This window comes from Pollicipes pollicipes, unplaced genomic scaffold, assembly GCF_011947565.3.
Source record: "Pollicipes pollicipes isolate AB1234 unplaced genomic scaffold, Ppol_2.1 Scaffold_6138;HRSCAF=7277_pilon_pilon_pilon, whole genome shotgun sequence".
In the NCBI taxonomy this organism is placed as follows: domain Eukaryota; kingdom Metazoa; phylum Arthropoda; class Thecostraca; order Pollicipedomorpha; family Pollicipedidae; genus Pollicipes; species Pollicipes pollicipes.
This window is the reverse complement of record NW_023596818.1, coordinates 11,564,352-11,592,278: the sequence shown is the minus strand read 5'-3', so window position 1 is coordinate 11,592,278 and position 27,927 is coordinate 11,564,352. Positions and strand designations below refer to the sequence as shown.

At 61.3% G+C, this 27,927-nt stretch overlaps 1 protein-coding gene across 1 annotated transcript in view; it reads left to right on the top strand.

The window, feature by feature from the left end:
* The window catches only part of LOC119105729 (dystonin-like), a gene marked incomplete at its 5' end in the record, with an annotated part of 124,916 nt that extends 97,423 nt beyond the window's left edge, over positions 1-27,493 (top strand). Inside the window, 34 exon segments of the mRNA XM_037229215.1 lie at positions 238-1,842; positions 2,109-2,519; positions 2,891-3,256; positions 3,623-3,754; positions 3,949-4,275; positions 5,332-5,487; positions 5,845-6,009; positions 6,374-6,607; positions 7,010-7,234; positions 7,705-7,989; positions 8,384-8,717; positions 8,973-9,190; positions 9,517-9,905; positions 10,783-11,026; positions 11,323-12,783; positions 13,154-13,794; positions 14,228-14,269; positions 15,165-15,206; positions 16,603-16,674; positions 17,297-17,389; positions 18,036-18,213; positions 18,544-18,661; positions 19,059-19,288; positions 19,645-19,762; positions 20,281-20,370; positions 21,534-21,667; positions 22,091-22,354; positions 22,690-22,766; positions 23,458-23,511; positions 23,883-23,946; positions 24,559-24,645; positions 25,546-25,605; positions 26,054-26,098; positions 26,644-27,493. Of these exon segments, the coding sequence (XP_037085110.1) occupies positions 238-1,842; positions 2,109-2,519; positions 2,891-3,256; positions 3,623-3,754; positions 3,949-4,275; positions 5,332-5,487; positions 5,845-6,009; positions 6,374-6,607; positions 7,010-7,234; positions 7,705-7,989; positions 8,384-8,717; positions 8,973-9,190; positions 9,517-9,905; positions 10,783-11,026; positions 11,323-12,783; positions 13,154-13,794; positions 14,228-14,269; positions 15,165-15,206; positions 16,603-16,674; positions 17,297-17,389; positions 18,036-18,213; positions 18,544-18,661; positions 19,059-19,288; positions 19,645-19,762; positions 20,281-20,370; positions 21,534-21,667; positions 22,091-22,354; positions 22,690-22,766; positions 23,458-23,511; positions 23,883-23,946; positions 24,559-24,645; positions 25,546-25,605; positions 26,054-26,098; positions 26,644-26,889 (9,207 nt within the window).
* Positions 27,494-27,927: the final 434 nt, after the last annotated feature.

The window sequence follows — 27,927 nt, the reverse complement described above, 5'->3', positions numbered from 1 at the left end:
TGAACTGAAGATTTAGTTAAGAGAGGTGGCTGTGATTTTACCTCCCATACTGTATGACGTATGGGGGCATTCCAATGCCTTTTCGGTTACGTTTGGATTCTTAGCTGGAAAATCGGTGTGGGGCTCATTTGCTAATCGTTTTTGTCCACCCTGGACTCAGTTTGAAGTTCCTCAATTTTAAACCGTGGTTCTCTGGTGAAGGGCGTCGTGTCATCTGACGTTCTCCTCTTCCTCCAGGTTGAAGACAAGATGCGCCAGGCCAACGACAAATGGGAGGAGCTGATCTCCAAGCTGGAGGAGCGCGAGCAGACGCTGGACGCCGCCTCGGGCACCAGTCGCCAGTTCAACGACTCGCTGGGCAAGCTGCAACGCGACCTGCAGAAGATCGGCGACAACCTGGACGACCTCTCGACGGAGCGTGCCGAGCCGCAGCAGAAGCTGACTAAGCTGGAGAAGCTGCAGCACCAGGTGGACGAGCTGAAGCCGCGGCTGGTGGAGCTGGAGGCGCTGGGCGACGAGCTCTGCACCGTGCTGACCGACCCGTCGGCCAAGACCGAGGTCAAGGACAAGCTGTACCAGCTGAGCCGCCAGCAGAACCAGCTGCAGAAGAAGATGGACAACCTGCGCGCCGAGCTGGAGAACTCGCTGAAGGAGGACCGCGAGTTCGAGGACGGCTGCAGCGACGTGCAGGACTGGATCAAGGACTGCGTCGACCAGATGGGCCGCCCGCTGAAGGTATCGGCCGACAGCGACAAGCTGGCACGCCAGGTGGACGAGTACGAGCCCGTCTACAAGAACGTGATGGCGCGCGAGCACGAGGTGTTCCTCGTGCAGCGCAAGGGCCAGGACCTGATCGCCAAGACCACCAACAAACAGGAGGGCAAGACGCTGCAGAAGTTCCTCGACAAGCTGCAGAAGGACTGGGAGGGCCTGAAGAAGGACGCCGTCGCGCGACACACGCGCCTGCAGACGTGCACCGACCTCTGCCGCAAGCACCACACGGCGCTGAACAAGTTCGCGCCGTGGCTGGACAGCACCGAGGAGCGCCTGGAGCGGCTGAAGCCCATCAGCTTCCAGCGCGCCGAGATCCAGAAGCAGCTGCGCGAGATCCAGACGTTCAAGAACGACGTGTCGCTGCACTCGGGCGAGCACGAGCAGACGCAGACGAGCGGCGACACGCTGCTCAGCGCCACCGACACGGACAAGGAGGGCGTGCAGGCCGACCTGAGCGACGTCAAGCGGCGCTGGGACGCGCTGAACCGCGCCGTGCTCGAGCGGCAGCAGGCGCTGGACGACGTGCTCGCCAGGGTGGGCGAGTTCACCGACAAGCTGCGCGACCTGGACCGCTCGCTGCAGCGCTGCGAGGACAAGCTGGCCTCGCACGACGCGCTGGGCGGCGGCCGCGACCCGCGCCTGCTCGAGCGCATCGCCGAGCTGATGCGCGAGGCCGACCAGCTGGACCAGCAGCTGGACAAGGTGCGCGACCAGGCGGACGACCTCTGCGACGAAGCGCGCCACGCCGGCTCGGACGCCAGCCACATCAAGGAGGACGTGGCGCGCGTCGACGACCGCCTGCGCCAGCTGCGGGGCAAGCTGGACGACCGGCACGGTGACCTGCAGAGCGCCACGCAGGCCGTGGGCGAGGTCAACGAGCGGATCAAGCAGCTCAACTCGCAGCTCGGCCTGCTGGAGGAGGAGCTGGACGCGATGACGCCCGTCGCGCGCGAGGTGAAGATCGTGGAGCGACAGGTGACCGAGATCACCATCTTCTTGGAGAAGGTGGTGCGCGAGAAGGGCGAGCTCGACGATGCTGAGCGAACCGTCGACGACCTGGTCCAGGAGGTATGTTGGGTCTTGGGTGTGTGTTTGTGAGATATATGCGCCAGTTAGTTTGCATGCACGCCTTCCTGATGTAGTTTTTCACTGAGTGAGTGACATAATGACTAGAACCGGTGTGTGGAGAGAAGCGGCTTACATATTAGTGCTGCCTCACGAATCAACTTCTGTCACGTGGTGTGACGTACGTATGACGTGTCCAGGGCCTACCGATGTCCATCGCGACCTGACCTGACCTGACCTGACCTGACCTGACCTGACCTCCGCTGCAGGGCTATACGTCCGACGCCAAGACGCTGCGTGACCAGCTGGGCACCATGAAGCGGCAGCTGACGCGCATCGAGGACCGCGGCCAGACCCGCGAGCAGGAGGTGCAGCTGGTGCTCACCAAGCTGACCACCTTCTACCGCACCTACGAGGTCGTCGTCGAGGACATCGAGCGCGTGTCGCGCGACGAGGCGGCCCTGGCGCCGCCCGGCACCGACGTGGCCACCATCCGCCGCCAGCAGCAGGAGTTCCGCGAGTTCAAGACGACGCGCGTGGAGACGCTGTCGGTGCGCGTGGAGGACTGCAACAAGAGCGGCCAGGGTCTCGTGCAGTCGGCGTCCGCGGGCGTCAAGACGGTCGTCCTCGAGGGTGACTTGGAGAAGATGAACGATCTGTGGAACGAGCTGAAGGAGCGGGTGAGTGAGGCGCGGCTCTGGTGAATGGTTATGTCCCGGGCTGATTTTTCCCGGGTCCCGAACCGCGGGTAGCTCCCTGGTCCTTGATTATTACTTAAGTGTATGAGCATGTCGTGGAATACCTGTCAGGAATACCTTCAAGGTTGCCCTGCCGTACAGAAGCAGGACAGTTTCTAGTAACCGTGCGTCGGTTCGAAATTGCTCACTTCGTTAACGCCATGTTCAATGTGCTACTCACCAGCATCTGTGTGCCGAGAGCGGACGTGAATGTGCCATCTGTCTCTTCGCGGTGACGCACTGAAGTCCCCCAACCACCGGCCGGCACCAGACGTCCCAGTGTACTTTCGCTGACTTCCCCCCGTCTCCGGCAGATGCACAACCGGGAGCGTGCCCTGGATGTGGGCCTGCTGCAGTCCGGTAAGTTCCGCGAGGCCCTGGATGGTCTGCTGCACTGGCTGGCCGACACCGAGGAGCTGGTGGCCAACCAGAAGCCGCCGTCGGCCGACTATAAGGTGGTGAAGGCGCAGGTGCAGGAGCAGCGCTTCCTGCAGAAGCTGCTGCTGGACCGCCAGGGCTCCGTGTCGTCCCTGTTCGACATGGGCAAGGAGATCGCCAAGAACTGCCAGCCGGCAGAGCGGGCTGAGATCGAGGGACAGCTGAAGGAGCTGGTGCAGCGCTTCGACACGCTCACCGACCAGGCCACCTCGCGCATGAAGCAGCTGGAGGATGCCATGAAGGTCAGTCGCCGGCGAGGGATGTGTGGGATGGGGCTTGTCAGCGGCGGAGAGGAGGGTTGACAGCACGGTTGGGCAGGAAACGCAGGTGATCAGGCTGCGGATTTCGTGTCACACGAACCAATTGTTTGGCTATTGTGTTAGAAGCAGGGTATATGGGAACTCTTGATGCGTTTTTGAATAATTCATCAAGTTTTGACGCATAAAAATAGGGCAGTTTTTTGTTGCTTGGTGCTTTTTAAATTGTCATAGTGGTTTGCTGAATTTTAACGAGCTGTGATGTCAACATTCCGAAAGTAGTTTGTGCGACTCAATTGAGTAGCGTAGTAATGTGTCGCCATGATACGATGCGACGTGCCGTCCGTGCAGGTGGCCAAGGAGTACCAGGACACCAACAGCCCGCTCGTCCAATGGCTGGAGAAGATGCAGAAGCGCCTGAAGGACATGGAGACCATCCCCACCGACGAGGAGAAGATCCAGCGGAAGATCGATGAGCACGACGTAAGTACACGCGTGTGCTGTCATTGAAGCCTTCCCCGCTATCGTGAACGTGTGGCCAATGTCGTCCCCAAATCCAGCTGACCGGCCGCAGCTGACCGGCCGAAGCTGACCTCAAAATACGCTGGCACGTTGTGAGACCCCGACCGTGGTCATCGTCGTCCAGCCGACGTCATCAACGCCGTCGCCGCCCGCAGGACCTGCACCGCGAGATCGTGAGCCACCGCGGCGACTTCGACGAGCTCGCGCGCATCGCCACCGTGCTGATGGAGCTGGTGGGCGACGAGGAGGCGCAGGCGCTGGCTGACCGGCTGCAGGAGGTCACCGACGCCTACACCAAGCTGGTGGACGACAGCGAGGCGCTGGGCCGCCTCCTGCGCGAGGCCGGCTCCCAGTTGCGCTCGCTGGTGCTCAACTACGAGGACTTCCTGGCTTGGATGGATGAGATGCAGCAACGCCTGAGCAAGTACAAGGTGCTCTCGGTGCACGTCGACAAGCTGCACGAGCAGATGGCGGAGCTGACGGTAAGGAGGGCGGCGGGGCGCACGCCGCTGTCGCCGTCGCCGACTGTAAATAACATGATTGCATGCCTGTGGTGTTGCGGCGCTCCCCGTGGAGCCTGTACATACCGCGGTTTGGGGTGGCGTTCACTCTCTCCCGTTAACACCCCGCATGTGTGCATGGTCGCTGTTGGCGTTGGGTGTGACTCTCTCACGCACGTGACTCCCCCCGGGCACTCGGCGGGTTTGTGTCCCGCTCGGGGCCGGCACCCTCACTGCACGCGTCCGGCTGCTAACGCCCGGCCTTCTTCACTGACCCTCAGGCGTGTCGCGCCGACATAGCGCTACAGCGTCCCCTCTATGGCCAGCTGATGGCCGTGCGTCAGGTATTGCACCCTGTTCTGTCCCCCCCCCCCCCCCCCCCCCCGCTGCCTCTGTAGCGTCTCTTGTCTCTGGACGTCCTTGTCGACGTATATCGCGACCGCTTTTGGCGCTGGTTGACTAACTTTCTCGTGGGTGGGTCGGCTTTCCACACCCCGCTGTAAATGTTGCGCAAATCCTCACGCTTATGCCCGCGTTTGGTTACTGACTGTCATCTGCGCACGAGGAATCGACGGTAGATTCGAGAGAGAAGTTCATTTATTTGTTGTGGCCTCTAGTTTAATAATGGTAATTTGTTGGGTAATGGGTACCATTTGTTGACCTTAACTTGTCTGTCATTACCGCCACTTATTCCATCCTTGCTTCTTGTCCGCAACCCGCAACGTGTCCGCTAATTTCATGCTCACCCGTCTATGACGCCCTAGTCTCTCGAACGACGTGGCTGATTGTAACGTCTGTAACAAGCGCGTTGGGTGCCATAACAGCTGCCGTCACCAGCGATTTTGTGCTAACCATTTGCCAAGCGCGCAATCGTGTCACGAAAATTTAAATCGTTACTTGTGCGCGTCGCGGTACGACCGCGTGCGTCATCGCTCCGTCCGTCTCGAGCGTCGTCCGCCCGTGGCGCGGGCCGGGCGCCGCGCGCGCCGCCGGCGGCGCGGCCGCTGCGCCTGGTGACGCCGCGCCCGGCGCCGACAGGACCTCAGCGAGGAGGTGGACCAGCACCGCGAGCCCGAGCGTGAGCTTCAGGACATCGGCGCCGAGCTGATGAAGCACATCTCCAGCGACGAGGCGCTCCAGCTCAAGGACAAGCTGGACTCGGTGTCGCATCGCTACTCGGACCTCGAGAATAAGGTGGGCGTGCGACAGCGCTGTGCGGCGATTGGCTGGCGGTGGAGACGGTGCCTGGACGGTCTTTCAAGCTGATGAGAATTACTGTGCGAAGTGTTAATGATTGGGGACGACAGTGACTTATTCCATGTCCTCAAAATGTCAAATGGCACCGGATCGTCGTGCGTGTCTTTGCCGTGAGCGTTATACGTGTGCGGCTTAGTCATTTATGCATGAAGGGGTAGCAATTGGTCATGGGAATCGACGAAGGCGGGGTCGATGCAATGCCAGCATTCTTTATTCACATAGTCAAGCGTTCCAGCCCTGCTCAGTCCAGCCTGTAGCAAACTCTAACCCGTCGCCATCCCGGCCTCTGGACAGGCGGGTTCGCTGCTGAAGAACGCTCAGGAGGTGCTGCCGCTGGTGCACGCCTTCCACCAGGCGCACAACAAGCTGACCGACTGGCTGATGGCGGCGGAGCAGAGCCTGCAGACGGTCGACTCCCAGCCCAACGCTGAGGAGATCATGGAGCAGCTGGAGAAGGAGGTGGGCAGCGGCGGGGAGGCAGGCGGACTTGGTGCGGCGGCGGCGGGAGGCGTCGGGATTAGGCGTAGGCGAGCTGTTGCGATGACCACGGTGTGGACGATACCATCGGCTTGTGTCGCTGCGCTGTTCGTGGTTAAAGGATTTGATGCAGATAAGATGTAGAGATGTATAGATCACATACAGGTCACAAACAGATCACACACAGATCACACGCATGGAGCCCGCCGCCTGACGGCTGTTCGTATCACGGGGACCTCGTGACCGGCACTGTGTGCCCCGCACCTGTGCGTGACCGGCGGCCGCGTGACTCGTGCCCGCGCGTGACCCACGCCCATGCGTGACCCGCGCCCGTGCGTGACCCCAGGTGCAGGAGCACCGGGCACTGCTGGACCAGGTGAACCAGGCCGGACCGCAGCTGAGCCAGATCTCGCCCGGCGACGGCGCGCAGACCATCGAGTCGCTGGTGACGCGCGACAACCGCCGCTTCGAGGCCATCGTCGAGCAGGTGCAGCGCAAGGCTGACCGTCTGCGCCAGGCCAAGCAGAAGCATGCCGAGGTGGTGCTCGACATCGACGAGCTGCTCGACTGGTTCAAGCAGGTCAGTGCGGCGGCGTGGCAGGCTCTGCTGCTGTCAGTGGTGCACTGGTCGCTCGTATAGTGTGGTGGGGATGATTCTGGGAATGCGAGGCGATGTACGTGGATGGGTGTGAGTAGGTGGTGGAGGATAAGCCGAACGGAGACATGCGTCCTCGTCTGGTGATTTCACTGTACTGTGTCGACCTCTAAATCTGGTTTGTGAAAGCTTGAGCGGGCTGGGTCGGCTAGGGTAACCACGCTTGCTACGCTCCAAGTCCTTTTAGCCAGCGTCTTTGACAAGATACTCCATAGCAGACCCCGCGCGTGACTGTCACAGCTGATCGTTGTCCGAACTTACCTCCCTCGTCGTCGTCGCGCTCTCTTCCTCTCGCCCCGCCCTGACGGCGCCCGCTCTGGCCGCCAGGTGGAGGCCCAGATGAAGTCCGCGCCGCGCCCCAGCTCCGACCCGGATGCCATCCGCACCCAGCTGAAGGAGCAGCGCGCGCTCAGCGACGAGATCAGTGGCCAGAAGGGCCGCGTGCGCGACCTGCTCAGCTCGGCCAAGAAGCTGATCCGCGACGCCGCGCACTACGACGACGTCAGCGAGATCCGCGAGAAGGCCGACCAGCTGAAGGACACCACCGACTCGGTCAGTTGCTCCCGCACTTTGACGAATGCTGTGTGCGCGTCGGGGCAGTCGCTTTGTTGTTTGTAGGTAGGGATAAAGGCATTGTGCATTAGTCTCGCAATGAACCGGGGATAGTGATGGTAACTTGCGATTATACGGGGTAGCTTGTAATCAACCTGGCTCATACTGAATACGTTTTATGTAAGCACTTTGCGAAATGGAGCTGCGTATTAAGATGCATGCGTCTAATAACACGCTTGTATTTCAACTGGATGGTGCCGTCTCCTTCGGCTGCCGGCCCGGTCCCTTTCACGCTACACGAGACCCTCCTGTGTCATCCAGCCGCCGTAAGCCGCTGGGTTCTACCGGCTGGTGACCAACAACGAGCTCAGCTCTGAGCTAGAAAATTAACACGAACGCGGCCAGAACCCCTAGCTTGATGCAGTCCTGCGCGCGGGCCGTGCCTCGCTCTGACCGTCGCTGTGCCGCAGGTGAGCAAGCTCTCCTCGGACCGACTGAGCGTGCTGGAGCAGGCGCTGCCGCTGGCCGAGCACTTCTACGACACGCACCACGAGTTGTCCGAGTGGCTGGACGAGGCCGAGGACGAGGCGATGCGGCTGGACGTGCCGGCGCTGCGGCCCGAGCAGATCCAGCGCCAGCAGGACAAGAACAAGGCGCTGCTGCAGAGCGTGCAGGAGCACAAGCCGATGGTGGATAAGCTGAACAAGACGGGCGCCGCGCTCGCCAGGCTCGTCACCGATGATGAAGAGCGCAAGGTGAGGAAGGGGAATGTCTTTTGACAGGGGCGGTTATGGTCAGCCACTGAAACGTCGGTGGTGTGAGAGTGATACTTGTGCTTGAGAGCTGTGAGAGCTCATAGCGGGTGTGGTGAAAGGTGTAAGTGATGGCCACTCGTCGGTTGAGTTTATAGTGATCCTAGTGCATCATGCTGTGTTTATAATTCAATGAAGGCGTTCAAGATCTCCCCTCCACACACCGGCCACTGGCGTGTTCCCTGCCTCGACCGTCAGCTGAGCACCTCGCCACGAGCTGGCCGGTGTGATCGCCCCTGCACAGTGTCCGACCTCAGCCCCAGTTGTCGGCTTCGTCGCTAACCTGCCGATGTGCCCCCCCCCCCCCCCGCCCCTCCCCGCCGCCGCTCGTCCCCAGGTGTCGGACATCATGGAAACGGACAACGTGCGGTACACGGCTCTGCGCGCCTCGCTGCGTGAGCGGCAGCAGGCGCTGGAGGAGGCGCTGCAGGAGTGCTCCCAGTTCGCCGACAAGCTGGACGGCATGCTGTCGGCGCTCAAGGACACGGCCGACCAGGTGGACAACGCCGAGCCCATCTCGGCGCACCCCGACCGCATTCACGACCAGATGGCCGAGAACAACGCCATCATCGACGACCTGGAGAAGCGCGCGTCGGCCTTCGACGCCGTCAAAAAGGCGGCGGCTGACGTCATCAGCAAGGCGGGCAGCGCCTCCGACCCGGCCGTCAAAGGTGGGACGGCGCGGGGACTGAAGGGGGCTGGGGGATTGTCGCCGTCTAGGAGATGGGTGACTTTCATGGCTCGATTGGGTTTGCGCACTAATGTGCACGAGGAGCAGCACTGATCATGGAACACGTGTAACGAACTTGACTCCTACTCGCCTTCGAATTTATTTCTGCGTGTGCTGAGGAAGTACGCGCAAGATGATAGGTCGAAGCCGATGCCTGACTGCACCTGTTGTAACGTCCGTCGCTGTGTTGTTGCAGACATCAAGAAGAAGCTGGACAGCCTGAACAAGCTGTGGGACCACCTGCAGACGGCCACTAACGACCGCGGCCGCTGCCTGGACGACGCGCTCGCCATCTCGGAGAAGTTCTGGTCGGAGCTTCAGTCCATCATGAAGGCGCTGAAGGAGCTGCAGGACACGCTGACCAACCAGGAGCCGCCGGCCATCGAGCCCAGCGCCATCAAGGAGCAGCAGAAGGTGCGCGCGCCGATGGCAGGCGGCGGCCGGGCTGGACACAGGCCGCAGGGTTTCCTCGCTGATCGCGGCCGCCCTCGCTCGTCCAGGGGTCATATTTCTACGGTTGGGGCTGTTTTGTATGCAGCGAACTAAGTTTCGTTGTTCTGTGCTGTCAGTTCTGCTGTGCAGTCTATCGATGTAAGTGTCCGTTGCTTTAGCTTTCGTACTGCCAGCCTTGGCGAAGCATCGCGTTTCGCCGCTCTCACTGACTCGTTCTCACCCGTGTCCGCGCCCTTGTGAACGGTCACAGCCCCGTGCTCACGCGTCGCCGCCGCCGCCGCCCGCAGGAGCTGAGCGAGATCCGCCAGGAGCTGGACCAGGCCAAGCCGGATGTGGACCAGGTGCGCCGCACCGGTCACGACCTCATGAAGGTGTGCGGTGAGCCCGAGAAGCCCGAGGTCAAGAAGAACCTGGCCGACCTCGACTCGACCTGGGACAACATCACGGCGCTGTACGCGCGCCGCGAGGAGAACCTCATCGACGCCATGGAGAAGGCGATGGAGTTCCACGAGACGATGCAGAACCTGCTGGAGTTCCTGGAGGACGCCGAGGACCGGCTCTCGTACTTGGGACCGGTCGGCTCTGACATTGACGCCATCAAGAAGCAGATCAAGCAGCTGATGGACTTCAAGAACGACGTCGATCCCCAGATGGTGAAGGTGGAGGCGCTGAACAGGTAAGCGAATGCTGCCGTTGGCGAAGCGGTTGTTGTAACTAGCCGTACGTTTTGCGGCGCGGTGGATGTTAGACGCCTGACGGGGCAGTAAAGCTGTCGTGTTGGCTGAGGGTAGAGACCTGTGTTTGTCCTGACCTTGGACGTGTTGTCTTCTGCCCCACGTGCTCTCCCGCGGCGGTACTTTGCCACGCTTGCCCAGCCGTCGCTCTTTCCCCGTCCCCGGATCGCAGCGGGCTCGATGTCGTTTGTCCCGTCTGGGCGATGGAGTGGTAACTCCGTGACCGTCTCTTTCATATCGGTTGTGAGCAGGAGCATACGAAGGCAAGTTGGGTGTGAGCTTGGCTTTTCTGTTCCCGCTGACGGGCAGGCATCGACAGGTGTCGAGCTGAACACCTCACCTGCAGAAGCTTCTCTCATTCTCTCGCTCTGCCGCTGACCCAATGAGTTCCCTCGCGCTGTCGACCGCAGTCGCTGTCTGGGTGTTGGCGTGCTTGCCCGAGTGGCGTTTCAGTTGTCTGTCCTGTTCATTTGTTGTCGGCACGGCGCCGAACGGGTGGCCACCTCTGCACTCACAGCGACACTTCGCGGCAGATACCTGTTTGCTGCTGCATCCTTGGGTTGCTCGGTGTGCACGCCCCTCGTGCGCCCCTCAAAATTTGGCTGACGTGTGTGTGCTTGCGAGGCAGAGCTGAGTTGAAACCCATCAGCGCAAGGATCCTCATACGTGGGACAACTTTTTAATGCGTTATCTCGCCAAAACGTCTGCTGTGGTGTTGCTGTGGTGCGCGGGGGTCTTCCTCGCGCACCCTCTCCTGCCCTCCGGCCCCGTCTAGCCTCGCCTGGAGCGCTGTCTCACCAGATCCCCCGGGACCGGCAGGCAAGCGCAGGAGCTGATGGAGCGCACGTCGCCGGACCAGGCGGCCGCGCTGAAGCAGCCGCTCTCCGACATCAACACACGCTGGGACGAGCTGCTCAAGGGCATCGTGGAGCGGCAGCGCGAGCTAGACCACGCTCTGCTGCGCCTGGGCCAGTTCCAGCACGCGCTGGACGAGCTGCTCGTGTGGATCGGCCGCACGGATAAGACGCTGGATGGACTGCGGCCCGTGTTGGGCGACCCGCAGGTGAGCGGGCACCGGAGGCGACGGAGACGGGAGGACAGCCTCCGCTTGTGGGGCACGGGTAGACTTTTGATGTGGTGTCGTTGGGTTTACGTTGGTGTTTTCCGCCTGATGATCGGCCAGCTGTTTGTGCCGCCCGCGCGGTGACGCGATGTGACGTGTGCAGAAGTAAATAGTGACGTCGCTTATAATGGAAAGTCGGCTCGTTTCGATCGGTTTCACGGGCGTCTTCGTGGTGTTACGATTGGAGGAGTACCGACTGCCTGACGTTTCACGCCACCCGCGTCTCGTCTCTTCAGGTGATCGAGGTGGAGCTGGCCAAGCTGAAGGTGTCGGTGAACGACATCCAGGCGCACCAGACGTCGGTGGACACGCTGAACGACGCTGGACGCCAGCTGATCGAGTCGGACAGCGAGTCGGCCGACGCCAGCACCACGCACCGCAAGCTACGCCAACTGAACGAACGCTGGGCGGAGCTACAGGAGAAGGCCGGCGGCAAGCAGCGCGACTTGGAGGCGGCGCTGAAGGACGCGCAGGACTTCATGACCGAGATCCAGGACCTGCTGTTCTGGCTGAACGACCTGGACGGCGCGCTCACCACCAGCAAGCCGGTGGGAGGCTTGCCCGAGACGGCCAAGGAGCAGCTGGAGCGGTTCATGGAGCTGTTCAGCGAGCTGGAGGACAACCGATCCAAGGTGGACTCGGTGCTGACGCGTGGAGACGCGTACCTGAAGAAGTCGAAGGAGGGCGCCAGCACCAACCTCAAGCACAACCTGAAAACGCTGAAACAGCGTTGGGACCACGTGATGAACCGCGCCAACGACAAGAAGATCAAGCTGGAGATCGCGCTGAAGGAGGCGACCGAGTTCCAGGAGGCACTGCAGGAGTTCGTCGACTGGCTGACGAGCGCCGAGAACGTGCTGACCAACCTGCAGCCGGCCTCGCGCGTCATGGACAACATCGTCGGACAGATCGACGACCACAAGGAGTTCCAGAAGGAGGTGAGCGCGCACCGTGAGTATATGCTGAACCTGGACAAGAAGGGCACGCAGCTCAAGTACTTCTCGCAGAAGCAGGACGTGATACTGATCAAGAACATGCTGCTGTCGGTGCAGCACCGCTGGGAGCGCGTCGTCTCCAAGTCGGCCGAGCGCACGCGCGCACTCGACATCGGCTACAAGGAGGCCAAGGAGTTCCACGACTCGTGGGCCGACCTCTGCGGCTGGCTGGACGACGCGCTGCAGGCGCTGGAGGAGACGGAGACGTCGCTCAGCAACACGCCCGACCGCATCCGCGCTCTGCTCGACAAGCACAAGGAGTTCCAGCGCGCGCTGGGCGGCAAGCAGTCGGCCTATGACCACGTCATCAAGCTGGGCCGCGTGCTGATCAAGGACAAGGCGCCCAAGGAGGAGGAGCCGCTGCTGCGCGAGATGCTGGACGAGCTCAAGGAGAAGTGGAACACGTGCTGCAACAAGTCGGTGGAGCGGCAGCGCAAGCTGGAGGAGGCGCTGCTCTTCAGCGGGCAGTTCAAGGAGGCCATCCAGGCGCTGCTCGACTGGCTGAAGAAGGTGGACGGCCAGCTGGAGGAGGACGCGCCGGTGCATGGCGACCTGGACACGGTGACGCAGCTCTGTGAGCAGCACAAGACGCTGGAGCAGGAGCTGGCTAGCCGCGCCCAGCAGGTCGAGTCGATCCAGAAGACGGGCGAGGACCTGATGGACAAGGCCGACAAGAAGGATGCCGCCGTCATCAAAACCCAGGTGGGTGTGGCGCGGAGGCAGGATAGCGCTGGGGGCTGGGTGGGCGTCGTTCGGTGTGTTTGGGGCGGGAATCGAGTGTTAAGGTGTTCATTGCGTAGGACTGGAAAAAACGTAGGGGCTTGACATTATATGCATGACATTTCCGAGTGCGACATTCGCTATCACGTAAGCCGACTAAAAGCACGTGCTACAGATCTTTGGATGGGGTCATGTGTTCTCAGCACTTTGCAGTGCTCCGAATTGTTAATAGACCTCCGCGTTTCACGCGTGGACCGATAATCCCCACATGTCAGCGGTGTCCTCCACGGACCACTTCCCTGCTCTGCCCTCGCTTGACCTGACCTGACCCGTCCCCGACCTGGCGCGGCAGGTGACGGAGCTGACCACCACGTGGACGTCGGTGGTGCGCTCGTCGGACGCGCGCAGCGGCCGGCTGAAGGACGCGCTGCGCGACGCCGAGCACCTGCACCGCGACGTGCACGGCCTGCTGGAGTGGCTGAGCGAGGCCGAGACGCGGCTGCGCTTCGTCGGCGCGCTGCCGGCCACCGAGGAGGAGGCGCTGCGCCAGGCCGACGAGCACGCCAAGTTCATGCAGGAGCTGGCCGACAAGGAGGGCGAGAAGGACGACACACTGCGGCTGGCGGCCGAGATCCTCGAGAAGGCGCACCCGGACGCCGTGCCCGTCATCAAGCACTGGCAGACCATCATCGAGTCGCGCTGGGAGGAGGTCAGCAGCTGGGCGCTGCAGCGCCAGAACCGGCTGGACGAGCACCTGGCCGGCCTGCGGGACATGCAGGAGCTGCTGGACGAGCTGCTGCGCTGGATCCGCGAGCGCGAGCAGCGCCTGATCGAGCTGGAGCCGGTGCCGCTGCCGGACGACAGGCCCAGCGTCGAGCACCTGATTCAGGAGCATCAGGAGTTCATGGAGGACCTGCAATCCCGCCAGCCCGATGTCGACTCCATCTGCAAGCCCAAGCACAAGGGCCTGCGCAAGAGCTCGCGCGGCAAGAGGTGAGTACGAGTGAGGCGTGCGCGGCGCGCGGCGCTCGCCACTTCGGCATGTGGTGCGTTACGCCGTCCCCGCACGCGGCCCGTGACTCGTCACGCCTTCCCCGCCCGCGGCCCGTGACTCGTCACGCCTTCCCTGCACGCGGCCCGTGACTCGTCACGCCTTCCCCGCCCGCGGCCCGTGACTCGTCACGCCTTCCCTGCACGCGGCCCATGACGCGTCACGCCGTCCTCGCACGCGGCCGGTGACGCGTCAAGCCGTTCCCGCACGCGGCTCGCGGCGCGTCCCTCTCGGCCGCCGCCGCCGGTGCCGGCGCCCCCCGCGGCCGCCGCGGCCGGTCGGCCGGTCCCGCACGTTCGTCTGCCTGTCTGTGCGCCTGCCTGTGTGTGAGCACGGCCGTCTCCGCTGAGCGGCGCCGTTCTGCCGCCGTTTCAGTCCGTCTCCGACCCGGGCTGTGCCGATGCTACGTCGACCCAGGTGCCTGTTGTCTCTGATCGATCCTAACGACGGCTAACGAGTGTAGCGGGGCCCGTAGCCGGACCCCGGTAGTTCGTAGTGATTCACGTGGTGATGGTAGAGTTGTAGCTCGGTTTCCAGATCCAGACCGCCGTGCACGGACTTGTTCTGGTCCAACCGTCCTGATCCGTCCGATCCAACCGTCCTTGACCATGGCCATGCAACGTTCATCCTGACGACCCTTTGCATTTCTGTGTTGTCGGTTATCTTTCCGTCTTGCACCTGCATGATGGTTCGAGGTCTGTAGTATTCTCCGTGTTTGTTTCCATCGTCTCCAGATTCCTGTCACGAAGCTGGCAGTGTGCTGCACTGTCCGACGCTCCAGATAATAACTGCGTTCTTTATTCTCGCTTTACAATAATTATAACAACCACTCTGCACTATTCGGCTGGATCTTCAAACTTTCCGTAGTTTTTAGAGCATTTCAATTTACTACTCATATGCTGTCGTGACATTTGTCGTGTGCTAGAAGTTAACGGATTTAAGACATTCAGAAGGCGAGGGGACCTAGGAGACGCAATACGTATGACCTTAAATTTATGATTAAACAATATGATGCTCCAATATCATTTGTTGGGATTACTCAGCCATACCTGGTTCTCGTCTTAGTCACGTTATATTCCGTCGTTGCTAGTCGGGTGTGTTCTCAAGCTTTTCGATGGCGGAGTTTTGTTTATTTTTGTTTGACAGCCTTCTGGAACAGGCAAGGTCGTTCGATGAGCGCTACTCAGTGTTGCATGTCTGGCCTGATCAGTTCGTTTGTTTTGCATCCGCAGAAGCCGTTTAGCGCGATGTAGTAGCGTCAGTTACTGCTCTACTTGTACGCATATTTTACGTTTATTTTGTCCGTTTACAGCCAGTTTAGTCCTGACCGCGAAGGATCGCCGAGCAAGAAGAGGTGAGTTCGGCCTCAACGCTGGGTCCCGGCCCCTGCTTCGTGTGACGCCCCCGGTGGAGGGCTGTGTGGAATGTCAGTCTGCGGTGGTGGTTCTTGACATTTCGCTGTCGCTTCCACGAGTGCTGCGTTCTGCGCACAGCGCTCGCACACACACACATACACACTGCGGTGGAGGGTCGGCCGTTTGTAGAGCTTTCCTGGGCGGGCGGAACGCGTCGGCGGAGCGGAGGTGAGGGGCCGGATACGGCGCGCGCCACAGGTGCCGCCGTGACTCCGCCTGGGCTGACAGACGCCGCCTGCGCCAGCCTACGCCCAGCACGGGCTTGCATGAGAAATGGCTTGGCCCTGGCGCACTGAGAGAGATTGATGAATGGAGTTAAGGACTCCGTTGGATGGCCATTGATGGACGTGATAAGCAACTAACTGGGCTACAACGCCGCAATATCCTGGCGGGATATTAACCACCTCAACCTCCAGCCTGATTCCATGCCAATATATCCCGATCGCCACTTTCTCCCCTCATCCCACCCCTGGCTGGTCCACTTTCTCCCCTCATCCCACCCCTGGCTGGTCCTCTGTCCTCCAGGGCTCGGTGGGGAATTTGCCTTTCCCAAGCCACGCCCCTCCCGTTTTGCCCCGGCTTTAACACATTAAATATGGTCTTTGCGGTACAAGGTGACATATTTTATTTTAACAAGGTGTACAGCGTTGGGACGCTCCTAACACATATATGGTAAAGGCCTAACTCGGATATTAACTGGGAGGTTAAATGTGTTGTGTCTGCACAAGCAACGCTTTAAATAGTTTTTTTGCTCTGTTTGTTTTGGTTTGTCTTGCGAGCATAATGTTGGTACGCTTTTCAGTCGCTGTATTGTGACTATAAAGCAGTTTTGCCACATGTATTTTCCATATGCAAGGGTGCATTTTCACATCATTACCTAACTCTTGAGAATTGGTCTGGCGTTGTAGCTAATCTCGTAGTAATGAGTAGCTTTGTGCCGTCCGTAGTAGTCCATATGTGCTTCTGCCAACGGCGGTCGTGCTGCCCGCTCCCAGCCCTTTTGTGAATGGAGTTCAGTCTTTTGATTAATTGTACATGGGTTTTGTCCGAGGATCAATACTTGCGTAGTGGGAATTGCCGAACAGAATGCGAAAAATGTACCATCTTCAAGTGAGGCAAGTCAAGTCATGTATGAAATTTCTGCCGGACATTCCCTCTTACGTCGTTGCGTCAGCATCGATTCAGCGTCCACTTCACGGGCGTTCCCGAGGGGGGTGGGGAGGGGGCAGCCGACCGCCGTCCGGCACGTCCGTCCGTAGAGCGCCGGCTGCGCGTGCGCCGGCGGCCGCGGTGCCGCTCGGGCCGGCGCTGACCCGGCGCGCCCATGTCTGTCAGCAGCCAGGGCAGCCCCGAGCGCGAGGTGTCGCCGGTACGCGACTATGACAAGCCTTGGCTGACCAACGCCAGGTACTAGAGCCGGTTGCGGCCGCTGCCGCGGCGCTGTGGACGTCCGGCGTCGGCGGAGGCCTCGCGCTGGAGCGTCGTGTCTGAGATATCGAGCGTGTACCGAGGGTCGTGCGTTGTGTTTTTTGTAATGATGCAAATGCGGCTGGTACAAGTGCTGGTAAATGGAACGCGGAATTTTTGTGTGAGTCGTCGCGTCAGAACCGTTTGATTTCAGTTGGTTATAGCATTTGAGCTGCCTTTCGGCTGGTAACACGTGTTTTGAAGTAGCACGGTTTGCAATGGCTTGTGTCTATCTCAGATGTTTGGGAGCATCGAATGCACGCAGTAGCTTTCTTTGCATGGCATGTCCAAGCCCGTTTTGCTTCGTTATGATTTGGTCCCGGGTGCAGGCACGACTCCCGCATTAAGCCAGTGTCTTCTCCTTGATCTCTCGACTCGGTCTGTTGACTGAGCTCCCACGGTCGGCGGTGCGGGCCGCCGTCGGGCTGGCACCGCTGGCCCGTGTGCGGCCGGCGCCGCCGGCGGGGTCCCTGACCGTGGGGCCTGCCTGCACCCGGGGCCTGGCGCGCCCGAGCCGGCCGCCGGCGGCTGACGCATGCGCCCGTGCCGCGCCGCCCCGCAGGGCCAGCCCGGAGCGCTCCGACGCCGCCTGGCCTCGCATCGGACCCGTGTTCCACGAGGCGTCGCCGGCGCCGGCCGGCGGCCGCAAGGCCAGGTAGGTGGCGCTGCCGGCGCGCCCACCGGCTCTCCGTGGGGACAGGGCGCGCGAGGCGGCGTACACGCGGGGGGTGACGGGGCACGGGGCACGGGAGGGCAGCCGCACGACACCGCCAGGTGGCAGGCCGTGCGGGTAGTGGAGGCCGCTGGCGCCGGTTGATGGTGAAGGTGAGAGTTTGTGTTCTGTTTGATCGTGTTGTGGTTTTGGGTCCAGTGGTAGCAAGGAGTGGAGCAGGTAGGGTGGTCGGTGCTACTAGCTTTTGTAGGTAATCGGGTGGCCATAAATAACTTGTTGAGCAAAGGTCAAATCGACTTGATCTTTTGCTTGTGTTGTCAATCGCAAATTTGATTCGCGCGATGCCGCTGGTCAGCTTTATTTATTTTGGACTCTTCGTGTGCATTGGGGTGAAGGGAAATGAATGCATCGTTCAGTTCGCATTTTGAGCCCTATAAATAATTACGGGCGTGCAAAATCAGAATATCCAGCCAAGGGTGAAAGGCCCCTCTTCCTAGTTTTAGCACGTTCCTATACACAGCAGCCCCGCCACAACCACAAAACTCCAACCCTCCCCCCCCCCCCCCTAGCCACGCTGCCCGCCCCACCCCCGGCGGCCGCCTCTAACGCCGTCGGCGGTCTTCCCCAGTCGCCAGAGCCTGAGCGAGCCGGTGCTGAAGACGCCGCGCCAGCGCGAGCTCTGGGACGCCTGGCGCAACACCTGGATGCTGGCGTGGGAGCGCCAGCGCCGCCTGCAGGACAAGTTCAGCTACTCGCAGGAGATGGAGAAGCTGCAGGACTTCGACTTCGAGGAGTGGCGCAAGCGGGTGAGCGCGCGCACGGCGTGGGTGCCGCTCTTGCGGGTGCGCGCGCGGCGTGGGTGCCGCTCTTGCGGGCGCCTTGGCCGTGTTGGGGAGGTCGTGACGACTCTGACGGCGTCAGGAGAGTGGATGCTCACGGAAAGGAGGAGCGAGGACTGCCGGGTCGTATTTTGTGACCGCTTTTTGCGGTGCCTCCGACCACATGACTGTGCTCACGATGTGTGTGTACATTGATGTTCGATTTGCCCCACCGTGAAGCGAACAGGACTCGTGTGGCATAGCGTGACGGGCGCTAGTGGCAGCCTCGCCTTCACTAACGAGCGGCCCGTCCTGCAGTTCATGAAGTTCGCCAACCAGAGGAAGATGCGTATCACCGACCTGTTCCGCCGCCTCGACACCGACCACGACACCTTCCTGACCAAGGAGGAGTTCATGGACGGCATCATGAACCTGAGTACGCCTCCGAATGTGCATGTCACCTAGCTGTTGTCGCATGCCCGCTTCATGAGTACCGTGAACGAGAGAGTTCGCCACGTGGTACGCTCGACATGCGAAGAAGATCGTTAAATTGATCGTTCGTTAAATCAACACACAATTTGGAAGAACTGTACTGTAAATCTTATGTAGGTCATCGCTGTTTTAGGAGTTGCCAATTTCATGGTGGCGACAGTATCCTGCGCTACATCTCACTGCACTGTCATGAGACCGATTCTACGCGCCTCATTCAGTGCCCCCACCACAGACTCGGTGAAGTGTCGTTTTGGGCCGTGCGCCTGTCGTGACAGTGGCCAGCGTGTCGTCCCCCTTCCCCCACCTTCTCCCCCTGATGCTAACCTCGTGCGCCTGCGCAGACTTCCCCACCTCTGGACCGGAGATGCGGATGGTGGCGGACTGCGTGGACAAGAACCAGGACGGCCTGATCGACTACAATGAGTTCATGTCGGCGCTGCGGCCCGACTGGGAGAAGAACCAGCCGCTCACCGACGCCGAGAAGATCGACGACGAGGTTAAGAAGCTGTGCGCCACGTGCATGTGTCGCACCAAGTTCAAGGTGTTCCAGGTCGGCGAGGGCAAGTACCGGGTAAGTGGCGCCGGCTGGCGGCGACGGCATGAAACAGGGCGGCGGGCGCGGATTGCCGGCAGTTGGTACGCATATCGGCCATTGCCCTCCCCCCCCCCCCCCCTCGATTCGAGAGCGGCCGGGCCGCTGATCGGGTGATGTGCTTGAGGGGCGCATCTTCAGTTAAATCATCGACAAGTGGTCTGTTCTCGTGCGCTGAGGCCGCTCAGCTGCGATCCACGGGCAGAATTTAGCAGTTACCCGACGCTCGGAGCTGTGGCCCCTGGTACGGTATAGCCCCCTTCCCTGGCCTCCCACGCCCCCTTGCCTCTTTGTCCAGCCCCCACAGCCCCTGACCTGCCCGGTCTGTGCTCCAGTTCGGCGACAGCCAGAAGCTGCGCCTGGTGCGCATCCTGCGCTCGACGGTCATGGTGCGCGTCGGCGGCGGCTGGGAGGCGCTCGACGAGTTCCTCGTCAAGAACGACCCGTGCCGAGGTGAGCCGGCCAGGCGGCGGCGGACGGCCGCGCGCCCGGACGCCGCCCGGTGGAGGGCCGGAGTCGCGCGGAGCCGACGCGCCGCGGCGCCCGACTGCTCGCGGTGGACTGTGGCGGACTGTTGACCACTCACTTGCAGAGGAGGGACGAGGGTGGATCGGCGCTGGTTGTTCGATGTCGGTGTGAGCTCGAAGCGTGCGCGCCTGCCGTTGCTAACAGCTGCCGTGGCGTGCGGCGCCGCGAACTGACCGCCGCGAGCGCTGATAACCCCGCGCGCCGTGTTGACTGTTTGCACGGTATTAACACCGCTAAACTTCCAGTGTGCATCGCCGCCACGCATTCAGGTCAGGCTTCTAACCTCGGTGCGGCTGGCCGCTTTGTACAGTGCCCCGAGACCGCCTCACCGCCGCTGTACTAACAGGCCGTGTGCCCGCTCCCCGCTCTGCCCGCCCCGCCGCTCGCTCCGCTCCTCTCTCCTCGTGCCCGCCACCCGCGCCGCGCCACCGGCCTGCCTGAAGTTCACGTTCTGTTTTCCAAAGAGGTGTGTATGTCCCGGCGACTGGTTCTGGAAGAGCAGCACGAGCGAGGATGCCCTATGAACGAACAGTGTAAGCCACTAACCGCCGCTCACTGCGCATGCGCGGAGACGCCGCACGCGGGGCTTCCGGTGGTGCGCGTGCGCTCATAGAACAGGCGGCATGACACTCGGGGCTTCGTGCATCCCACCACAGGCAGCACGCCGTGGGCGGCCGAGCAGGCCGCTACCTGCCGTCTCTCTGTAGATGTAGCTGCTGGCATGTCACCGGTACAGACTGGAACAGGGACACCAGCTCCGCATGCTATTGCTTGCCGATTGAGCCGCCTGCGCTGAGAGGTTGTGTGAGTGTGTGTGGTTGCCTTCCTTTCAGCTGAAGGCTGCGGCGGCCACTGTACATTGCTCACGTGGTTGATGGCTGCACACGGTTTGTGCTGTGTCGTGTGTGCCTCGGAGGTCTTACCTTATCAGTGTCGAGTTTCATAAAACTTAAGCTTACTTGCAACTCTGGGACAAGATTAGGTTCTTTCAGAACGTCCACCAAATGTGTGCTCATCGGTGCTGTATGATTTTATTTAAGATTTTGTAATCGAAGCATTCATTCAAGAATATTGACTTTACTTTTTCCATTTGTTACTTTTCAGCCGCATTTAATTAACGAGATGTTCGTATCGAACGTTTGACCAGGGCGGTCCAACAGATTTTGCCACATTCCCTGCGTTAAGTTGGTATGACTGTTACTAACCGTTCCTTTAAGTTGTATGAAGCTCGACTACTGAAATTCACAGGGAGTGGCGTTGTTCGAACATTACAACATTCCAGGTCAAACGCGTACTTTTATGCCTTTGTTGGTATCGTCGGCTTTTTTGCTACTGCTGCACCTGAGTTTTTTTGGGTAACCTATATTATTGCTCTGAAAATCCTTGAAATTGCGAACGCTGCTCATCAGAAAGCACGCCCTATGACGGGAGTTTGCGCACTAAGCATTCGTGTCTCGATGTTGTTTTTGCCACTCTGGTACCTTTAAGTTGCCTGTCACATTTGTTCGTTCAGACTTGCACGGTTTTCTCATTTTGCCGTAGCTGTGCGCTGCCGGCCTGCCGCTGCCGGCTTGCCGCTGGCGCACTGTCGTTCCTTTTTGTTGATGTCGCGTGCGTTTGACGCGCGCGCGGCGTTTTGTTTGGTTGGCTGGCGGCTGGCGGCGCGCGCCCCCTCACCCCGCCCCCTGCTCAACAGCCAAGGGCCGCACCAACGTGGAGCTGCGCGAGCAGTTTGTGCTGGCGCCGGGCGTGTCGCAGAGCATGACGCCGTTCAAGTCGAAGACCTCCAGCCGCAGCACGTCCGTGCCAACGGCCGGACCCATCACGAAGGTGGGCGAGCCACGTCCAATAGTGGAGTGTGTATGGAGTGTGGAAGGTGGGATGTGCGATCGTTTGCGCACGTAGGAAAGGGAAATGTTTGCTGTCGCTTCATAAAGACCCGGACGTGCGCCGAGCTTGTCAGGTTGCCTCCCGTCTCATTCATCTCCATTCGGGACGCTCGTCTTTGCTTTCATCTTCTGTGTTGTCGCCGCCATACATTGTCGGGGTGCCGTGCGTTCTCGGACCTTGAATCGTGACTCCGGCTAAAGCCTTTCCATACACGTCCACCTGCCTCAACGAACGAGGCCAGCGGACCCGCGACAGCGACTCTCCACTCTTCTTCCCGTCGACGCCGCCGCCGGGCCGGCATCCGCGCTCCTGACGCCGCCCCCGTCCCCGCCCGCCGTGACCCTCCGTTCTGTGGCGTCACAGGTGCGCGAGAAGACGGGCCGCAGCGTGCCCCTGGCGCGCTCCTCCGTGTCGGGCACGCCGGGTGAGCGCAGCAGCCACGACGGCGGCCACCGCTACCTGCGCAAGGGCAGCACGCCGGTGCGCAGCAGCAGCTCGCAGGGCGGCAGCAAGCCGCCCAGCCGCACCGGCTCGGAGATCAGCCTGGACTCGGCCGACGGCCGGGGCGGCGCCACGCGCACCGGCACGCCCGGCTCCTCTAGTCACCGGCTCGCCTACGGCCGCAAGGTGGGCGGCGGCGCTCGGCGGCGGCGCGCACCGCGCTCCGAGCTAGGGCGAGCGGCCTGGGGGATTCGGCCGCGGGGTGTTGTCAACTCTCCAGCTAACCTGCTGTGCGAAACGTGAGGTGGATCAGGGATGTGGTGGTAGGTCAATGTCAACAGTGAAGAGGCACAGGATCCACGTGGATAAAAACGGTGGGAACCGTTCATTTGTTTGGTGCCGTGGACAGTTGAGCGTCATTGGCGGGGAAGATGTTGTTCGCTGTCACGATTTGCGCCCTCTGTTTGATGCTTGTTGGCCTAGCAGGCCAGCTTGCGTAACATTCGCTGGCCGCTCGTCAGGCCTCATCTCCGCTGAGCAAGACCTCATCCCCTGCCCATCCGAACGGGTCGACGAACGGCAAAACCAGCCAGTACAGGTGAGGAGCTGCTACATGACCTCTCCTCCGCCGACCGACCGACCGACCGCATGCCCCCCCCCCCCCCCCCCCCCCGGTCCTCCCGCGCTGCCCGCTGGGCCTGACCCGAAGGCGGGGTCAAGTGTGGCGGGTTCGCGCTGTAAAACGCCGACCCGTGTGGCCCCGTCTCCCATCGGACGATGTGCCGCGCATGGTCCTGCTCCGTGTAACCTGCTGTTGGGGAGTCTGTTCAGACTCGCCGACCCGTGCATGGCTTCCGCAACCAGCCTGTGGCGACCCGGACCGGTGCGGCCCTGGCCGCTGACACCTGCATGACCTGGTCCCCGCTAATCAGCTGCCGCCGCGGCGGCGCCCGGCGCCGGCCGCTGGGTCCCACGCTGCTGAAGGCCATCTCGTCGCCGGCGCTGCCATCTGTCAGCGGGCATGGAGTTAACAGTTCGCGAGCCGTTCGCCGGGCGGTTGGGGCTGGCGCGCTGGCGGCCACTGCGCCGCCCGGCCTGGTCGCCGCCCTGAGGTATCCGGCAGCAGTGCCAGGTAGATCAGTCTAACTGCTGTAACCGCATCGGCCCATCATTGACCGGTAGAAAATCCCGCTCTCCCCATGTGGCACATGCCTCCGGCATGGGCTGTGTTGTAACCCCGCTTTTGCCGTCGTCCACTTACCACTAACAGGAGGCACTAACTGTTCTAGGTACAGGCGACCCGCCTCCGTTTCATCCATGTCGCCAGGAGTGCCGAGCCCCAGGTATACTAACCCGCGCGCCCTGCACCCGCTCCCGCGTTGTACATAAGTGCTGCCAGAGACGGGCGGCGGCCGGCGCACGAACTAGCCGGCCGGCCGCCGCCGCGCCTGTACAGTGCATAACGTCCCGCCGGTCACCACGTGATCACGCTCTGCCATTCTTCTGCTCTCGCACTGTAACCACGTGACAGTGCCGCCCACGTGTAAGACCGAGTTGGCCCAGAAGCCGAGGTGCTGGTGGGCCTGGTCTTGCGCGTGGGCGGCAGCTGCGTCTGTCTCGTCACTGCACATAACCCGCTGGTGTGAGAACTAACGCTGAGGTGCCGGCGCCGCGCGCTCTGTATCTATCTCCATCTGTCTGCCATCTGCCCTAGGAGTCGCATCCCGGTGATGGTGCGCTCGGGCACCGCGGACGAGATTGAACGCCGGCGGCTCCAGGTAACTCCAAGACAAGAGAGAGGAGAGAGAGCCCCCTCTCTCTCTTCTCTCTCTCTCTCTCTCTCTCTCTTCTCTCTCTCTCTCTCTCTCTCTCTCTCTCTCTCTCTCTTCTCCTCTCTCTCTCTCTCTCTCTCTCCTCTCTCTCTCTCTCTCTCTCTCTCTCTCTCTCTCTCTCTCTCTCTCTCTCTCCTCTCTCTCTCTCTCTCTCTCTCTCTCTCTCTCTCTCTTCTCTCTTTCTCTTTCTCTCTCCCCCTCCCTCTCTCTTTCCGACTCTTTCCCCACCCACTAACTACGGTATTGACCTGCCAATCAACCAGCTTCTCTGTTTTTTTGCTAGCAGTCGGTGTCGTGCCACTGGCGGACATTTGCATGTGGTTCGAGCCGTGCGCAACAGCTGTGCTCTCATTTCGCCTCACTGGCTGTGAACATCCGCTTCACTAACACCTTCACTGGTGCGATCAGCTGCTCATAAGCGCCTGTAACGGATCGTCCGTCGCCGCCGTGACTAACCCAATAACGAGCCAGCTCCCGCCTTTCTAACGCACGGCCTGCCCGCCGAGCCCGGTGTGTGGCCACTGCATGTGAGCCGCCCTGACGGTGTCTCGCGCGCAGGCTGGGCACGCTCTCCTGGCGGCGCGGCGTGCCCCGCGTCAGCTCCACGCTGAGCATCCCGGCCGGGCTGGGCACCGGGCGCGCCAGGTACTGCTGCGCTCGCGCGGCCGCGTGCTGGGCCGCTCGCGCATTCACGGGTCGGGGATGAGAGCTGGGTCGGTGCGCGACGAGTGGTGGGGTGGGATTGGCCGCCCGCAGAGCGGCGTGGCTGGGTTTTGCGCCGACTTGGAGGCCGCTTTCCGTCAGAAAGGCATTACGATTTGCCCCCTGGAGCTTTGTATCTGGCCGGTCGGTCATGGCGGCCTTATAGCCCGCTATGAGGCCATCAGAAGCTGTACCTCGCAAAACAAAAATCAAAGCCCTCGGTTGGTTGTAGATGCTTCAACTCGTCTAAAATGGCCTTCAAGAAGTATTGACCCACCGCACCCATCGTGCTTGCAGTAGCGTTGCATGCCCTTTCTTGCGCACGTTCCGCACGCTGATCCCTAATCTGTTGCACTTGGAATACCACGTCCACCATGGCCTTCACGCATCCTTCCCGGTCTAATCACACCAGTCACGTTACCACAAAGGCCCAGGTGTGAGGCCCGTCACCCTTGTCGGTGGACTCGTGGTAGTAGTGGCGGCATGGCCCTGACTGGAGTCACCCACTCAGTTGGCTGCGTGCGTGTCTTTCCGCACAGGCATCCTTCCCCGTGTATATAGCAGCGTCAGTGTATATATGCAGTGCCACCGAACGCTACCGTCTTTGCCTGTTAACCAGATGTTAATATCTCATTAATGAACTACTCACAGCTAATGACGCATGTGCTGTGTACGAGCACAAGTGGCCGCCTCGCCGTGCCGCCGGCACTTTACTAGCTCCGAGCGACGATCTAACTATCCGGCACGTATGCACCGTCGTGTAACTACTCAGTAACGCCCGGCCGGCCGGCACCGGCGTCCCCGCGTAGCCGTGCACTAATCGCCGCATGGTTGCTTGTGCAGATCTCGAACGTCGTCCCAGTCCAGTCTGTCGTCAGCGTCCCGCCTCTCGACGGGTCTGAGGTAACGCAGCACCTCCGGGCGCGAGAGTGACGCGTCCCGCTCTCGCTCTAGTGCTGGCGCGGTGTACATAGCGGCCTGTCGGCAGTCTTCGCTGCGGCGCGGTGCGACGAGAGATCACTAACGCTCGTCGGCGGCGGGGGATTTGCCGCGCGTGGCCACAAAGTGTCCTGTGTAATCGCCCGTTCGTTGGTTGGCTGTGGGCAATGGGCACGCTGTACTCCAAGAGGCAAAGAACGCAAATATGTGGCGTATCAAACACGCGGACGCCTTTAGAACCGTCGTGCAGTATGGGTTGAAATGGTGTGGTGCCTAACGTCCCGCGGTTCACGTGGCGCGGAGCCTAACACGTGGCTGGCACGTGGCGTGGAGCCTAACACGTGGCCTAACACGTGGCGCGGCGGGCGCGGAGGTGGAGCGTGCGACTAACGGGCGGCCGCCTCTCTTGCAGACCCAAAACCAGCGGATCCCACATTCCCGTGCCGACAATGCAGAGGTAACTACCGGCGCGTGGTGTTGGCTCACACGTGACCCGAGCGCCCGGATGGCGCGGCAGGGCGCCGGCGGCTGTGGAGACGGGTGTGGGGCTGTCTGTGCGGCGGCGAGGGCGAGGTCTGACGCTGGGAGAGCGGCCTGCAGGCGTGTGTCGGTGTTCTGATATGGCAGGGTGTGGTGCGTCACGCCTGAGGGCCGGCCGCCACGCGTGGTGTCGTCAGCGAGACCGTCGGCGTGGGCGGTGTGGCTTGTCTGCTGTCTGATGTGATGCGAGAGGGGGGGGGGGGGGGGGTATAAAAGAAGTGGAAATCATGAGGGATGGTTGCCAAAATCGAGTGTCGAAAAGTGGTTCACTCCCAGCGACGGTTCTGGACCTGCATATCCTGGCACACGCGGGCGCGCATTCCTTTGTTGTGCCACCGCCGCCGTGTTGTCCACCTGGAGTGGCACCGTGACCAATTCTCACACCCGTTCCCCGTGGCGTCGCCCTCGTTTGCCCGTGACCTCGCCCTCTCCCCGTGGCCTCACACCCTCTCTCGTCGACAGAGAGCACTCGGCGTCCAAGATCCAGCGTCGCTCGTCGGGCGCGAGCGACTCGAGCCGGGGACAAGGCTCGGAAGTCAGCCACCTCGGAGAAGCCCCGCTGGCACTGAGGCGGCTGCCACACCCCCGCGGGACCAGACGGGCGGCGCACGCCGCCACCCAGAGCCAGCAGTGACTGTAAATACGTCCGCGCGAACACAGAGCAGCTACAGCATAATGATCACTAACCAAACTGCCAAGGTGCTTTGAAACGCGATCTAACAGTCTTTCTATCATTAATTATGTTATCATTTATGGATATGTTATTATTTTTGTCAAGCTTGGAGCGGCTGTGTCGAGACGCGTGGCGACCGCTGTGATGGTCGCAGTCCAGACCGGACCGGTGGCGCCGCCCTGCCGGCGCGCACTAGCAACACGAGACTAACGGTAGTCCGGGGCGAACATGTGTACAGGTTTTTTAATGATTTGTATGCTGCACCGTGGCGTGTGAGTGCATGCACGCGTGTTTGGTTCGTCAAAAGACAGTGCTGACACTAAGGGTGCGGGCGTGGGTGAAGAACGACGCGCGCAGGCAGCAATAATCCTAGTTGACGGGGCGACGGTGCTGTGCGGGCGCCGCCGCCCCGGCCGGCCGGCCGGCAGGGGGCGGACCTGCGGATGTCCACCGGGGGCGGTGCGGCGCCCCCCGGCGGGCCCGCCTCCCGCGCGCCGGCCATCGGTGCTCATTGTGACTCGGAGAGACTTCTATTTTGTATTACGTATGCCCGGAGCGCCCTAATCCCGCGGACTGGGCCACCGCGCGCGTGATTGTGGATTGTCGAACAACCAGCTTCAAATAAACTGCTTGACCCCACGTGCTGTGTTTCGAGGGGCGACGGAGGGCTGAGTGCTGGCGTGGTGGGTGCAGGTGTTGGAGCGGTCTGCCGATGCCCCCCCCCCCCGTGAGGGAGGGGGACATTACGCAGACACCGGGGGCACAAGGTGGGGGGCAGGGCCCCCCACCTTGGTGTGCTCCAAGGATCCCATGGACGGTTGGAAAGGCTTGTAAAGCGCCCCTTCCGGCCAAAGGGGAGGGGCCAGACGAAACGTGCCTCCGGCAAGGGCTCTGACTCGTTCAGAGTAGGGATTAGCAACCTCTCAGCCCCAGCTTTTCAGTCCTATCTGGGTCTCGCCGTACCCGGTTGCATCCGCAGGCAGCGATGAAGGGATCCTGGTCACTGAGGGAGTTGCCCTGCGGGTCAGTCGGGACAGCTTACCGACACGTGGCTTTGGCCCGAATTTGTGATC